Here is a 12961-nt window from a genome sequence, read left to right on the forward strand (position 1 = left end):
CCTGGAGCTCCCTCTGTCCCTGCTTTGGCACCCACTCCCGGGTTCTGTGATGCTTTGGGTCCAGATTGGGGGCTGCCAGAGTGAAAATGGAAAACTCACCCACCTGGTCGGTGTGCTTGAAATGCTGGTCTTCTTCCCCAATCCAACAGCGACCACTTCCTTCCAGAGACCTTGAATAGTTGCTGTATGAATTCTGTCCAGATGCCATCACTGCATCAGTGGAGTGTGCTTGCTCCATCTTACCTCGTCAGTGCTCTGTGCTAGGACCAGGCAACTCAGGGGTTGCTATGATGAGGTCCCACATTCTCTTCAAAGCCTTCCCCACTTACTACCACTCCAAGCCCCGCCCTGGAAGCAAATCTTTCCCTGTCTGTATCCAGTAACACTTTTGTACTTTCTGGTCTGTGACTTGCTGTGGTCATGAGTGTGTGTGCTTGTATGTCCAGCTGCCTGCCTGTTGCCCCAAGGCCACTAACTATCTTCTCCATTCTTCTTTTCTCTAGTCTCACTCACTTTCCTAAATATAAAAGATCCTCAGTAAGCGGTTGTTGAATACAGCTAGATTTGCATGGTACACTGCATGGTCACTAACGCAGTGGGCTCACTGCCCATAGAGGACCAGGAACTAGTTGAGTTCCCTGGAGTGTGTTTGTTCCTGGAAACAGTCGTCCCTCCTATGCCTCTGTCCCCTGACCTGCAGGTTCCCCAGTAAGTTTTCCTATTCTTTCTGGAATTCAGATACAGGTTTGGAAGGGCATTGCCAATTAAAAGCCTCAGTAATTATGCTTTTTTTTTAACCTCATTTTCCTGGTCAGCTGGAGAGCTGAGAGAGACATTGATAATTACACTTCTTCAGGGGCTGAGTGAGGGCCTCAGAGAACCATGGAGAAGTGCATGTGAAGCCCCTTCAGCCTAACCAGCCATCAATTTAGCCACAATATGGTTATGCCTCCCAAACTGAAGACATTCTCTTCCAACCTCTACAGGGTATAAAGGGCAATAAAGGAGAATCTTATAGAAACCCTAGACCAGCTCATTCTCTTCGGTGTGGTTAGTAGTCCTCTTCAACTAACTTCCCAGTTTCAGGAAGGAGGCCTTCTGGAGAGAGCCTGCAGCCTGAGGCCCTGGAGAGTGGCAGACCCAGATGTGTGGGGAGGGTAACCTGGTCTGTGCAGCCAAGTGAACGGCACCGTCCTCTTGTGTCCATTTCAGGAGGCGTGTGCAGCCCTACTGGACCAGTGCCTACACTACGTACAGTCCACGAGGCCCCGCAGCACCCCTGAGAAGACTGCGGGCAACATGAGCGTGGGGTTCTCCCCTCTCTGCTCCGCCTCCGCGTCCACCACCTCTGACCCCAGCCCGAGCCTCGTGATCGACGGGAGAAGTCTGGCCTATGCCCTTGAGAAAAACCTGGAGGACAAATTTCTCTTCCTCGCTAAGCAGTGCCGGTCAGTCCTTTGCTGTCGGTCGACACCCCTGCAGAAGAGCATGGTGGTGAAGCTGGTCAGAAGCAAGCTCAAGGCCATGACCCTGGCCATAGGCAAGTATCGAGGCTGACTCAGCGGGGCCCTGCGTGAATGAGCAGCCCCTGTCTCCTGCAGCTGCTTCCTCTCGATGCCTCCTGAATTTCCTGCCTCTTCCATGCTGTACCATAAGATGGGAAAACGATTCCTTGCTCATTTTTCTATTTATAAAATCACACCCAATGCAATAAAGCAGGCAATGTGTTCCAAATAAAAAGCTTAGATTTCAAAGCCACAAAATAGAGTAACAACAGTTATAGCTACTTATTAAGAGGTCGGTAATACAATGGTGGTTTCAGAAGACAGAGCTTATACTGTTTCCTGGGAGACAGGAGACTAGAGATCTGCCCATCCTAAGCAGCTACAACCACAGCAGAGTCCTGCACACGAAGTGTTATCCCAGGCCAGTGTAGAAAGATGGCCCTTTGCAGGTTCTTCTGGTTGCTGTGAGCCACCTGGAGTCCAAGGCTTCATAATGCTGGAAGGATTCAGAGATTTGATTGGTGATCAGAATTCCCGTTGCCTCTTGTCAGCTTTACTTTACTGATTGTTCCAAGACAAGCATCTAATTAAATAAATCCATCCTAAGATATGAATCGTTGCTAAATTTTACACCATTTCCTTAAGGACTGTGCATCTAATGGTGGTTTTTCCATGCAGACTGTTGGCCTGGAGAGCCTTCTGGACTCCTCTCCAGTGCTACATGGTGCTCAGCTGCCTCCCCAGAGCATCATCCCACCCACATCTGGGTCAAGTTTTCTCCAGCCAGGTTCAGGGACTCAGCAGTGTCACCTGCAGGTGAGGGCCGGGAAAGACTGCAGGTAGCCTAGGGAAAGGATAATCCCCATGATTCCCAGATATCAAACACTTTGGTCTCCCTACATATAGAATCCACACCTAGGTGAGAGTTGGCTCTGAAATAAAGCATCCCCACCAATCAATAATAATTACAGTATTTTCTGCGAAAGGTCTATGACAGCCTCTCCTTGTTGACATGGGGAGTATCGCCCTGGCACATGGGACACCTCATCAGGACAGAGTTGAGGCCGATGTAGAGCCTGGGTCTGAGGTGGGGTGGCCTCAGTTTGGTCGTCATGGAGACAGCCCTGCACATTCTGAGGGCTGTGGTAACTGCTGAGGGGAGTGAGATGGGTGCAGATGTGAGCACTTGTTCAGCTGTGGCCCCCTGGTCCAGGCTGAGGGAAGACAGGCAGCTCTTCCGGAGGTGGATCCCTCCCATGGGAAGCTGTCTCAGGACTACCTTTGCCCTCATGTGCCTAGAGGGCGTTCAGGTCTCCCTGGCAAGTGTTGGAGGCAGGAGCTGAGGAGTCTGCAGGCTGGGTCTGCACCCTCACCTCCAACCTTGCTCCTCTGAGCACCTGTCTTCAGTGGTGACATGAGGATGATATCCCCCAGTAAGGCTGGTTTAAGACGTGACTGATAAAGCACGTTGTCACAGCCTGGTCAGTGCCCGGCTCAGCCACTGAATCATCGGTGTATGATATTCATTTAAGAAAATAGAGATGAAGCTTTGGCTGGTTACAAAGAAAAGAAAAAACAAAATAGAATCTCAAAAGGGAAAGTGAAAGAAATGACCCATCAGAACTTTAGCTGATTTCTTTGACCATGAGTTAGAACATCGATGTGACCCAGTCCCAGGCGTCCAGTCGTTTATGATACAGAGAACAGGTGCCTGCCATGTCTCATTGTGGATGGGACATTATGGGAAAAGCTGCAGAGACTGCTACTGCTTCACAGAATTTCAGTTCAACAAATAGACTGATAACCAGTGTTGGACCCAGTGCAATAAAGAACAGAAGAATCACAGAGGAGAGATATCTTGTAGCCACGTTATGAGCTCCTCTGACTTTGTGTATCTGCACTTTTGCATTTTTGTAACTTGTGAGGTTCTCTGTGGGCCATTCTGCTTCCCCGTTCCAAAAATGGTCACTGTCACTCAGTGACAGTGACTTTACGTCTGCTTGCCATTCCCCAAAGGTGTCAAGAGCTCTGACCTATGCCTTTTGTTCCTTAACATTTTCTGTCGGCAGTTTGACTGAATAAATAGAAGTTGTCCTTTATCACACCCTCAGAGGGCCCAAAAGTGAGCACAGTAGCTGATAAGCTAGCTGGTAATCAAAGTGCAGAAAGAGGTCTGCTGTTTGCTGGGGAGAATTTAACCTTCTCTCTCAGTTTAGAAAACCGCTCATGTAAGTATGAATTGGAATAGCCGTGACTGATGTGCTGCACGTGTGGTAAAACCTGGAGTAGTTCAGTAAGTAATAATGATGAAGGTGATGATAGCATCTTTCATTGTCCCAGACACCATGTTAAGGGCTCTATTGGTGGATGAGCCAATAATGTAGAGTGAATAAAGCCAATAATGTGGTGTAGAAAAAGGTGCCACTCCAGCCTGCTTTCCAACATCTCCTGGTGTGGCTGGTAGTTCCAAACCTCACACCGTATCTGTTCTGACTGCTCCACTCAGTTCTCCCAGGGCAGACGCTGCACTACCTTTTCCTCGCTCTGACCATGACCCTTTCACAGGACTCAGTTCAGTGGAGACCCCGTGAAGACCCGTCAACCGATTTGATTCTGTGCATCGCAACTCAAATGATTCTTCCTGCCTGTGCTGTTTCTAGGAGACGGAGCCAATGATGTCAGCATGATCCAGGTGGCAGATGTAGGTGTGGGAATCTCAGGCCAGGAGGGCATGCAGGTAAAGACCAATCCTGTCCTGTGTCCTGTGTGGCCAAGTGGCCCTTACTGGCCCCTTGTCCTGTCATGCCACAATCTGTCCTGGTCTTCTTGCGGGCTCTGTGTGACAAAGCTAAAGAGTTGGCCTTCAATACAACTGATGCCTGCCTTGTGCTAAGCCAATACTAGAAGATAAGGTGCAAGGCGAGTCTTCATATTTATGAAGCAGTGTGCAGTAAATATGTCTGCCTATGTCTTTAAGTATATTTTTGTGACATAAGTGGAGCAGAGAAAGGCAAGGTGAGTCATCGCCTTTTCTCTGGCTGTTTGTGGCTCGTCCTTAGAAGGCGATATAAGGGAAAATAAGGGAAAGAGTAGTAAAGCGAGGCTTGGCAGTCACTCGCAAGCCATGTTCCAAACCAGATTTCTCCGTCCATGTTCTGCCTAGAATTCGGGGGAGATGTGACAGACCTGAGGTGGAGTGAGGTGTCACCAATAATGGGAACTCCTCTCCCTTTCAAGGCAGTGATGGCCAGCGACTTTGCAGTGCCGAGATTCCGATACCTCCAGCGACTCTTACTTGTTCACGGGCATTGGTGCTATTCCCGGCTTGCCAACATGGTGCTGTACTTCTTCTATAAAAACACAGTAGGTATTTGACACCACCAGTCTTTAGAGTTTTTGTCTCGAAAGTCCTAACCTGAGATTCATAGGACTATCACCTGAATGTGGCCAGTGGGCCACCTCAAGGCTTCCCCTTGGTTCCATCCTCATTGGCCTTTGTGCATTTCCCCCAGGCCTGGCCTGGCCTTGCACCCTGGCTCCGAGGTCTAACTCACGGGCACGGAAGGGTAGCTGCTCCTCTAAGGGAGAAGGTTATGGAAACAGGTAGATCAAACAAGAATGTCCACTTAGTGCTTTATAACAAAAAGTGGAGTAATCATGAAGTCCAGTGGTTTGCACAAGGTCACACAGCTAGTCAGCAGTCAAGGCCACATTCAACCCCAGTCCATCCAATCCTACCCGTAAGCTCTCAACCACTGTGTTAATGTGTTTCTCCGGAGCAGACTGCTGAGATGTCCACAGATAGGAGTCCTCCAGTCAGCACTTTCTCTAGAGTGGACAGGGAAATCAAATGATAAGCAGCAGTGTGATTGGCAGCCCCGGAATCAGAATAGGAGGACGTTGTCACACTATGATCTCTCTATCGAACAGCCTCTCTCTGGACACACCCACACTGTGTGGGTGAGTGACTTCCGGGTCAGGGTGTGGGCTTGGACCCACCAGAAAGGGGGCCACCAACAAGGCCTGGCCACACTGTCTCCTTTGCTCACAGGGCATGTGCACCCCCTTCTGGCCAGCTCCGTCTATAGTTGCCCCTTCAGTTAGGTCAGGTCCAGGCCTGGTTGGCTGAGGACAGTTCTGTCCCTCCAGGGGCCCTGATCCAGGGCTCTGGTCCATTTCCTGTGGATCCTCACGTTTAACTCTTAGTTCCTTCATTACTGAGTACTTGGAAGATAGGAGTCTTTCTCGATAGCCCTCCAGGATGGACACCATGGCCACTTCAGAACTTGCCCTGCTTGTAAATGAGGTGCAGACGTTCTGCTGAGAAGGTGCTGGGTTGCTCCTTGTTGCTCTTGCCTCTGATGGCTTGTGGTTGAATATACAAACAAGGAGACAAAATAAATAAACTCTTGGGATCAGTGACCTTCCAGAGTAGTCCCATAAATCTACCGCATTGGATACCACAGCTCCAACGTGAAGATCATCCCGTACTCTTCTGAAAAAGAATAAAATACGTTAAAAGGTATATTTTTTATTTTATTTTAGTTTTTGTAATTCCATTAAAAAATCTCCATGCTAACTCTCAACTGCCATCGGTACACCTCTTGTTCATGTTCTTAACTGTTTGCTCCAGAGATTTAGACCTATCTTGCTTTTTCCATTCCCTCCTGCCCCCTCACTCTCAACCATTTTTCAAAATGTCTTCTGGCAAATGAATACAGATACTCAGGACCAATCAGGGTCTGTCTAATTTGATAGCTTGGGTCCTAGAAATTAATTCAGATTAGGTTCTGCCTGGGACTGTATCCAAGGAGGGCGGGGCCTCGCTGCCCCTGTCCTTGCTGGTCACTCCTCCTTCCTTCCGACCACCTGGCATCACATCCCCAGCACCGAGGCCCTGTGCACACAGTTGCAAACCTAGAGGTTCCCAGCTCCCAAAGGGGTGGAAGGGTGCTTTGAGTAAAGGTGAGTGGGGCTGGGTGAGGTGGAATCCTAGCCCTGTTTCTGTCATTCGTTAGCTGTGCAGTCTTGAGCAAGTTATTTGCTTTCTATGGATTTTGCTTTATCTGAAGCAACAAAACAAAATAAAACTTGGGAGTTGAGCTCTGCTCTCCATAATTCCTAATGAAAATTTCTCAGACTGAGGGGAAGGCATTCAACATTTCAGTTGCAAACAAGGGCCAGAGTGGCCACCTGGAATGGGCACAGCCTCCTGCCCACCAGAAGAATCTGTGCTCATGGAGGGGACAGAAAGGAGGTGCCTATTTTTATTCCTTATAAGATGCAGGGCGTCTGTTAACAAGCAGTTAATCACTTGAGAAGTTCAAGGATAATCACTCTGCCTCCCAAAGTGAGAAAGTCATTAGTTTTAGGAATAAGTTGGCCTTCCGTTCCAATAAAGAGCAGAGAAGAAAAGTTTCCATAGCAACAGTGGTTTGGGAAGAAGGCTTTTTGGTACTACAGAAAAAAAAAAATCACCATTATCCTAGTACTTTTCCTCCTCTTTCTCTTGACTGCAGTTGCTCACTGATGACTCATTAGGCCGAGCCTGTGGGGGTGGGTGAGAGAAAGTCAGCCGTGGGAGTGAGAAAGGGAAGAAAGTCAATGAAAAATCCAAGTTTGTTAGTTTTCAATGTGGAGAGGAAAAGTTGCATTAAATCATAGATTGAAATAGGACATGGAGGATATATGTCATTATAGGTTATGGATTATATAAAAGTTATATCATTATAGGTTATATTGAGCCATTTCCAGATCAAGAAACCAAAGCTCAGAGAGGTTAAGTGATTGAATCAAGGTCAGAAAGGTAGACAGTGGAAGCTCCAGAACCAAAACCCAGGCCAGTGTCTGTGGAGCCCAGCAGAGAATGTTCTTCTACTATGTTTTCTCTTGGGACTGTCCATGCTTGTGAGGCTAAGATCCATGAGTGGTTGAACAAGTTGGGTTTATTACTCATACAATGACCATAGTCAAGTCATTTAACATCTTGGACCTAATTTCCTTTTCTCCAAATGGAGTAAGCACACTGGCTGCTTGAGCCTCAAACAAAGGAAATAACTGTACTGCTAACAGTAGCAACAGCAAACCACAGGTGAGCACCTACAGTGTGCAAGGAGCTCTTGTGAGTACTTTAAATGCATTAGTTCATTTGCTCCTCATGACAACCCCATAGCTAAGTATCATTGATATGCCCATTTCATGGACAAGGAGCTGAGGCAGAAAGGAGTTAAATGGTCCATGCCAAGTTGCACAGCCAGTAAGTGAAAGAATGCTTTGCAATTGCTAAACTGCCATGCCTCTCATATAAATGCACTCTGGCCACTAATACTCAGTGATCTAGTAATAGTGGGAAGAGATCCACCCAACTCCTCCTCCTGTGGAGCATGGGCTTGAGGAGGCTGTTCAACTCCCTGAACCTCACTTTCCTGTTTGGCAAAGTGGGGGTAGCTGTAAGGACCAGCAATGATACCTATAACTCACCCACCAGCAGAGTGCCCAGCAGACACCAGGGCTCGGTCAAGGCAGCAATGTTGATATCATCGTTGACTGCTGCCATGCTTGTGTCCTCCCCACCATGGGAGTCAATAATTGCCCACTGCTCCTCATCAAGAAGGGTAGGTAACTAAAGAGGGAGGCAGGATGTGGAATGTAGCACAGGTAAGTTGGTTTAGGGTCACAAAGGAGGGGTACTAGGGAAGAAGCTATGATGGGTGACATACTCAGCTGGTCCTCTTAAAATGTGGGTAGCCTTAGACTTTGCTGGACCTTTATTTTGTTTTCCATTAATGGTCTGCAGCTCTTCAGGCACAAGGCCTCACCCCTCCAAGGGCCGTTCCTGGGAATTCCCAGCTCCCACTGCTGGTCCTTCAAGCTGAGGGGAAAGAGAAGAGCACAGGGAGGAGGAGAAGGAGGGAGAGACAGAGGGCAACAAAGTTAGCACTGTCTTTGGAGGAAATTGCTGTGTATAAATTCAGTCTTTACAGTCAAACTCTGCAAAACCCTTAGATCTCTTGGATGCAAATCTGCAAGGGCAACTAAGAATTGCTTGCTCCCCTCTTCCTTGCTTCATTTCAGATGTTCGTGGGCCTCCTGTTTTGGTTCCAGTTTTACTGTGGCTTCTCTGCATCCACCATGATTGACCAGTGGTATCTGATCCTCTTTAATCTGCTCTTCTCATCGCTTCCCCAGCTCGTGACTGGGGTGCTGGACAAGGACGTGCCAGCCTATGTGCTGCTGACTGAGCCGCAGCTCTACAAGAGTGGCCAGCACATGGAGGTGAGGCTTTCTCCTGCCCCCACCTCCTGTCTCCTGGCCCTTCCACCCTCCATGTCCACATGCTGGAAAATGCAAGTCCCCACGCCTCTCTTTAAATGGACACCCTGGGACAGATTGTTAAAATTCTAGAATCTGACCAGTGAGAGGAAAAAAATGAATTCTGTCTACTTGCCTATGCAATGCATTAAGTAGAGTGAGGTGATTGGTTGTGGTGAGGGTATCACAGGTGTATGCATATGTCCAAACCCAACAAGATGTATATATTCAATGTGTGCAGTTTTTGTGTATCAATTTACCTCAATAAAGCTAAAAAAAAAAAAAAAAAAGAAGAGAAGGATTTTAAAAAAATGCATAGTAAGGTGAAAACTGTAGCCACACCAAGAGTCTCCAGGAGCCCAAGGATAGCCCACTTGGAATCCAAGTCAAGGTCACATGGGATCTCTGTGGTCCAGCAGGGGTGTTTCTAAAAGAACCCCCAAGAAGTGTGATTTATTTTGGACGGAATTAATGAAAAGATAAACCCATAGGGAAACCATTGAAAGAACAAGTAAATACAAACAGAGTAAATACGTGTTTGCATCAATGCATGGCATAGATTGACATGCCGGTTACCAGTTGTTCTCAGTCAGCCATTAAAGTAAGCAGTCTAAGTGCTTCTCTTCAGCTAGCTGGAATTATTATATGTGTGCGAAGGGAATGGAGCCCCATACCTCCTACAATAGTCTCTAATTCAGAATTCGTTTACCTATGAGTTGCCTTCCCCTGGTCACCTCTGTTGACATTGGGTTCCCACAAAGCAAGCAGCACGGGTGCAGGTGACTGAATGTCAGGCAGATGAGGAAGGCCTCTGCTTGTTACTGTCACCTCTACTCAGCCAGACCTTGTCTCTTCGGCTGGCTGTGGGACCAAGACACAGGGCGTTTGTCCTGTGGTTAGGTGACCGACAGGAAGGGCCTAGCCAGCACTTTCACAGGCACTCAGTAAATGCTCCTTCTGTCTGTCTGCTTCGCATTTTCTGCAGGCCAGTACCGGCCAGCTGCTCAGGAACTCAGCAGGGTCAATACAAATTTGGTCACCCCGATAATGAAGACTCAGTTAGTCCCTATCAAGGTCGTTTTTGCCCTTGGTATACGGCTTTTTGATTTTAACATTAAAACACATCCATGATCTAATTTTAAAAGCCTCACTTTTAAGAAACATTCTAGGGGATCCACCAACAAAGGGAGGCAAAACCCTGACCAAGTAGGAGGAGAAGGACTCAAATTGGGGGAGGATGCCCTGGCTTTCAGGCTCCATGCCTCTGCTAGGGAAACGTTCCCTCATAGGACTTAGGAAGCGGTTTCATCTTCCCACTGCTGACCTAGAACTGCCGTGGCTGTTTTGTGGTACAGATGCTCTCAGTGGTGACTCAGCTACAGGTGCCTCGGCAGGCGTCTGTGTAGTGTTTTCTCAGCAGCCCTCTGCGATCTCCTTCTCCAAAGTCCTGAATTAGCAGGTTTCCCTGGGGTGCTTGACTTGTGCGTTGCTGGCCTGTAGCATGATGGAAAACATATTTGAAGAGATGAGCACTTCTCTGTAATCTCTGTGCTGGTTTTTGTGTCTCAGGAATACCGGCCGCGTACGTTCTGGTTGAACATGGCTGACGCCGCCTTCCAGAGCCTGGTGTGCTTTTTCGTTCCTTACCTGGTAAGTTGGCTCCTGGCACAGCCTTTCCCGTCCGCTTCGTCCAGCGGTCCACAGACACAGAGCACCGCTGTCTTTCAGGCCTACTACGACTCAGACACAGACATGTTCACCTGGGGGACCCTCATCACGGCCATCGCGCTGTTCACCTTCCTACTACACCTGGGTATTGAAACCAAGACCTGGGTAAGCATGGCGGGCGTGGTCCAGAGGGTGGTGATGCTGCGGGCCCCACCCTTCTGTGTAGATTCCATGAGATCTAGAAGGCTTTTAAGCAGACAGGGGACTGCAAAGCCAGCCTCACTGTAATGGGAAGGAACACAGATCCACGGGCCGGTCACATGTGCTCGAGCCCCTGGTGTGGGAGCTGCTGCAGCCCATGGCCCATGCTTCTGCTGGAAGGACTTAGTTCTTTCCGGTCCTCTTTCCCTCCTCCTCCACCACATGCTCCCCTTTCCCTCTCTCCTTTCCCTCACACCAGTGACTTCCGTCTCCTCACCTGTGTCCGGGCTGGTCCACAGGTTCCTGAGGCTTCCCCAAGCCCCACCGGTCACCCGTGCCGAGACCCCTGTTTTCACTAAGCCCTTAGAACCTCACACCCATTCATGGATGACCAGTGCATTTTTGTTGAAATAAAAGCCGTGTCTTTCTCTTTCCCCCTCAGACCTGGCTCAACTGGATAGCCTGTGGCCTCAGTATCCTTTTATTTTTCACTGTGGCTTTGATTTACAATGCTTCTTGTGCAACTTGTTATCCTCCGTCCAACCCTTATTGGACAATGCAAACATTAATGGGCGACCCCATGTTTTACTTGACTTGTCTCCTAACGTCTGTCACCGCGCTGCTGCCCAGGTGGGTATCAGGGATGTTGTCCCTCAAGTCCTAAGTGAGCTCTCAGAGCATTTTCAAATCTGTGTTTTTGCCCTGTATGAGTCTCAGAAAGCTCAAAGGCACCACAGTAGCAAGAGCTGACTGGTTTTTATATGCTCTTTCCAGATTGTTTTTCAAAGCCCTGCAGGGGAGCCTTTTCCCCACCCAACTTCAGCTGGGACGCCAGTTGGCCAAGAAGTCCCCTAAGAAACTCAGTGCTCCCTTTGCTCAGGGACCCCTCCCAGGAGAAACGAGAACTGAACCGTCAGAACAGAGGAGCGTCAGCACCTCTGGATCCCTCTCCCGGGACTGCACCTTGCAGGTGTCTTGGCACGCACAACAGCCGGCCTGCTCCCCAGAGGCCAGAGGGGAGCCCAGCATGGTGGACGTGAGCATGCCTTTGAGGGAGGACCCCCTGCTGGAGGGACTGAGCAGTCAGGCCCTGGGGTGCTCCAGCCAAGAAGAGGCTATCTTGGAAGGGTGTCCTGGGGACTCCAAGGTGAAACCCACCAACACCAGCAGGACAGCCCTCCTGTCATCCATCTTCAACCTGCCCACCTTCAGCTCGCTCAACTGGATTTCCTCCCTCTCACTGGTCAGCAGGCTGGGAAGTGTCTTACAGTTCTCCCGAGGTAGTTTACAGATGGACAAGCAGGATGGCGAGTTCTTGCCCAGCCCGCCTCAGCCCGACCAGGACCTTAAACGGGCAGACCATGGACTACTTCTAGGAGCATCTTCCAGGGACTGCAGCTGACGGCAGCCACTGTGGAAGCCTTGAAATGGCCTTTTTTTAATAACATAGATGGTTTATTATTTGCACAGAAGAGTTCTAATGAGATGTATTTTATGTGTCTCCATGGCTAACAGAGGAAATGAAAGGTACCAAAAAAGAAAGTATACTTTTTAAAAGTTCTAAGTAGAGTATATTGAAAAGAAAAATAAGAGCTTTAAAGTATATAAAGTTTAAAGAAGAGTGACACTTGAAAACTGTGTTCAGATTTATTTTTTCATCTCATTTTATAAGAAAATGCGGTATGATTGGTTTTCTTCAACCTGTGTGATCTTTGCTTCCCCCATGTGTAAATGTGAGTGTGAGCACCAGGAACCTGGGCGGATGTGGACAGCAGTGTGGGGAGATGATGGAGGGGCGAGCGTGCGCCCTCAACAGCAGATGCCCCACCATCTATCTCCCGATTCCACCACGTTGGGAGGGCGGGGGCTCAGTTTCCCCCAGAAAATTGAAAGTGAGAACTCGAACACGTGCGTGAAGTTCATTCCAGCGTTCAATTCTACACAGGCATTTTGTAAAGATCACCTTGTGAGTATTACAGTCCCTGTGTAGGGTCTTACTTGTCAAAATCATAACCAACAATAAACAACCTTCACTTTGCAAAGAGAGTGTGTCCGGTTGCCACGGTTGTGTGAAGTTATTAATATGTGACCTAACAGACTGTCTTCTGAGTCCCGCGGGGCACTTCTTCATGGCAAGTCCTTTCAGACACCGTGAAGGAGGCAGCTGGGTGATGTGGTAGCTGCACACTGTGACACTGTGACACTGGGTTACACCACAGCTCCCTGCACCAGCCATCAGCACCCACCAGACCCTTCCTGCCAAGAGGCTAGGCTTT

The 12961-nt window shown here is 48.7% G+C and overlaps 1 protein-coding gene across 1 annotated transcript in view; it reads left to right on the top strand.

The window, feature by feature from the left end:
- The window catches only part of ATP10A (ATPase phospholipid transporting 10A (putative)), a 157186-nt gene extending 144481 nt beyond the window's left edge, over positions 1-12705 (top strand). Inside the window, exons 14-21 of the mRNA XM_058542250.1 lie at positions 1213-1540; positions 4166-4242; positions 4743-4868; positions 8580-8780; positions 10386-10466; positions 10545-10649; positions 11128-11315; positions 11460-12705. Of these exons, the coding sequence (XP_058398233.1) occupies positions 1213-1540; positions 4166-4242; positions 4743-4868; positions 8580-8780; positions 10386-10466; positions 10545-10649; positions 11128-11315; positions 11460-12087 (1734 nt within the window). The 3' untranslated portion in view covers positions 12088-12705. The remainder of the gene's footprint in view (positions 1-1212; positions 1541-4165; positions 4243-4742; positions 4869-8579; positions 8781-10385; positions 10467-10544; positions 10650-11127; positions 11316-11459) is intronic.
- The last annotated feature ends 256 nt before the right edge of the window (positions 12706-12961 follow it).

The sequence above is a fragment of the Diceros bicornis genome, chromosome 5 (assembly GCF_020826845.1).
Source record: "Diceros bicornis minor isolate mBicDic1 chromosome 5, mDicBic1.mat.cur, whole genome shotgun sequence".
NCBI classification, from domain to species: domain Eukaryota; kingdom Metazoa; phylum Chordata; class Mammalia; order Perissodactyla; family Rhinocerotidae; genus Diceros; species Diceros bicornis.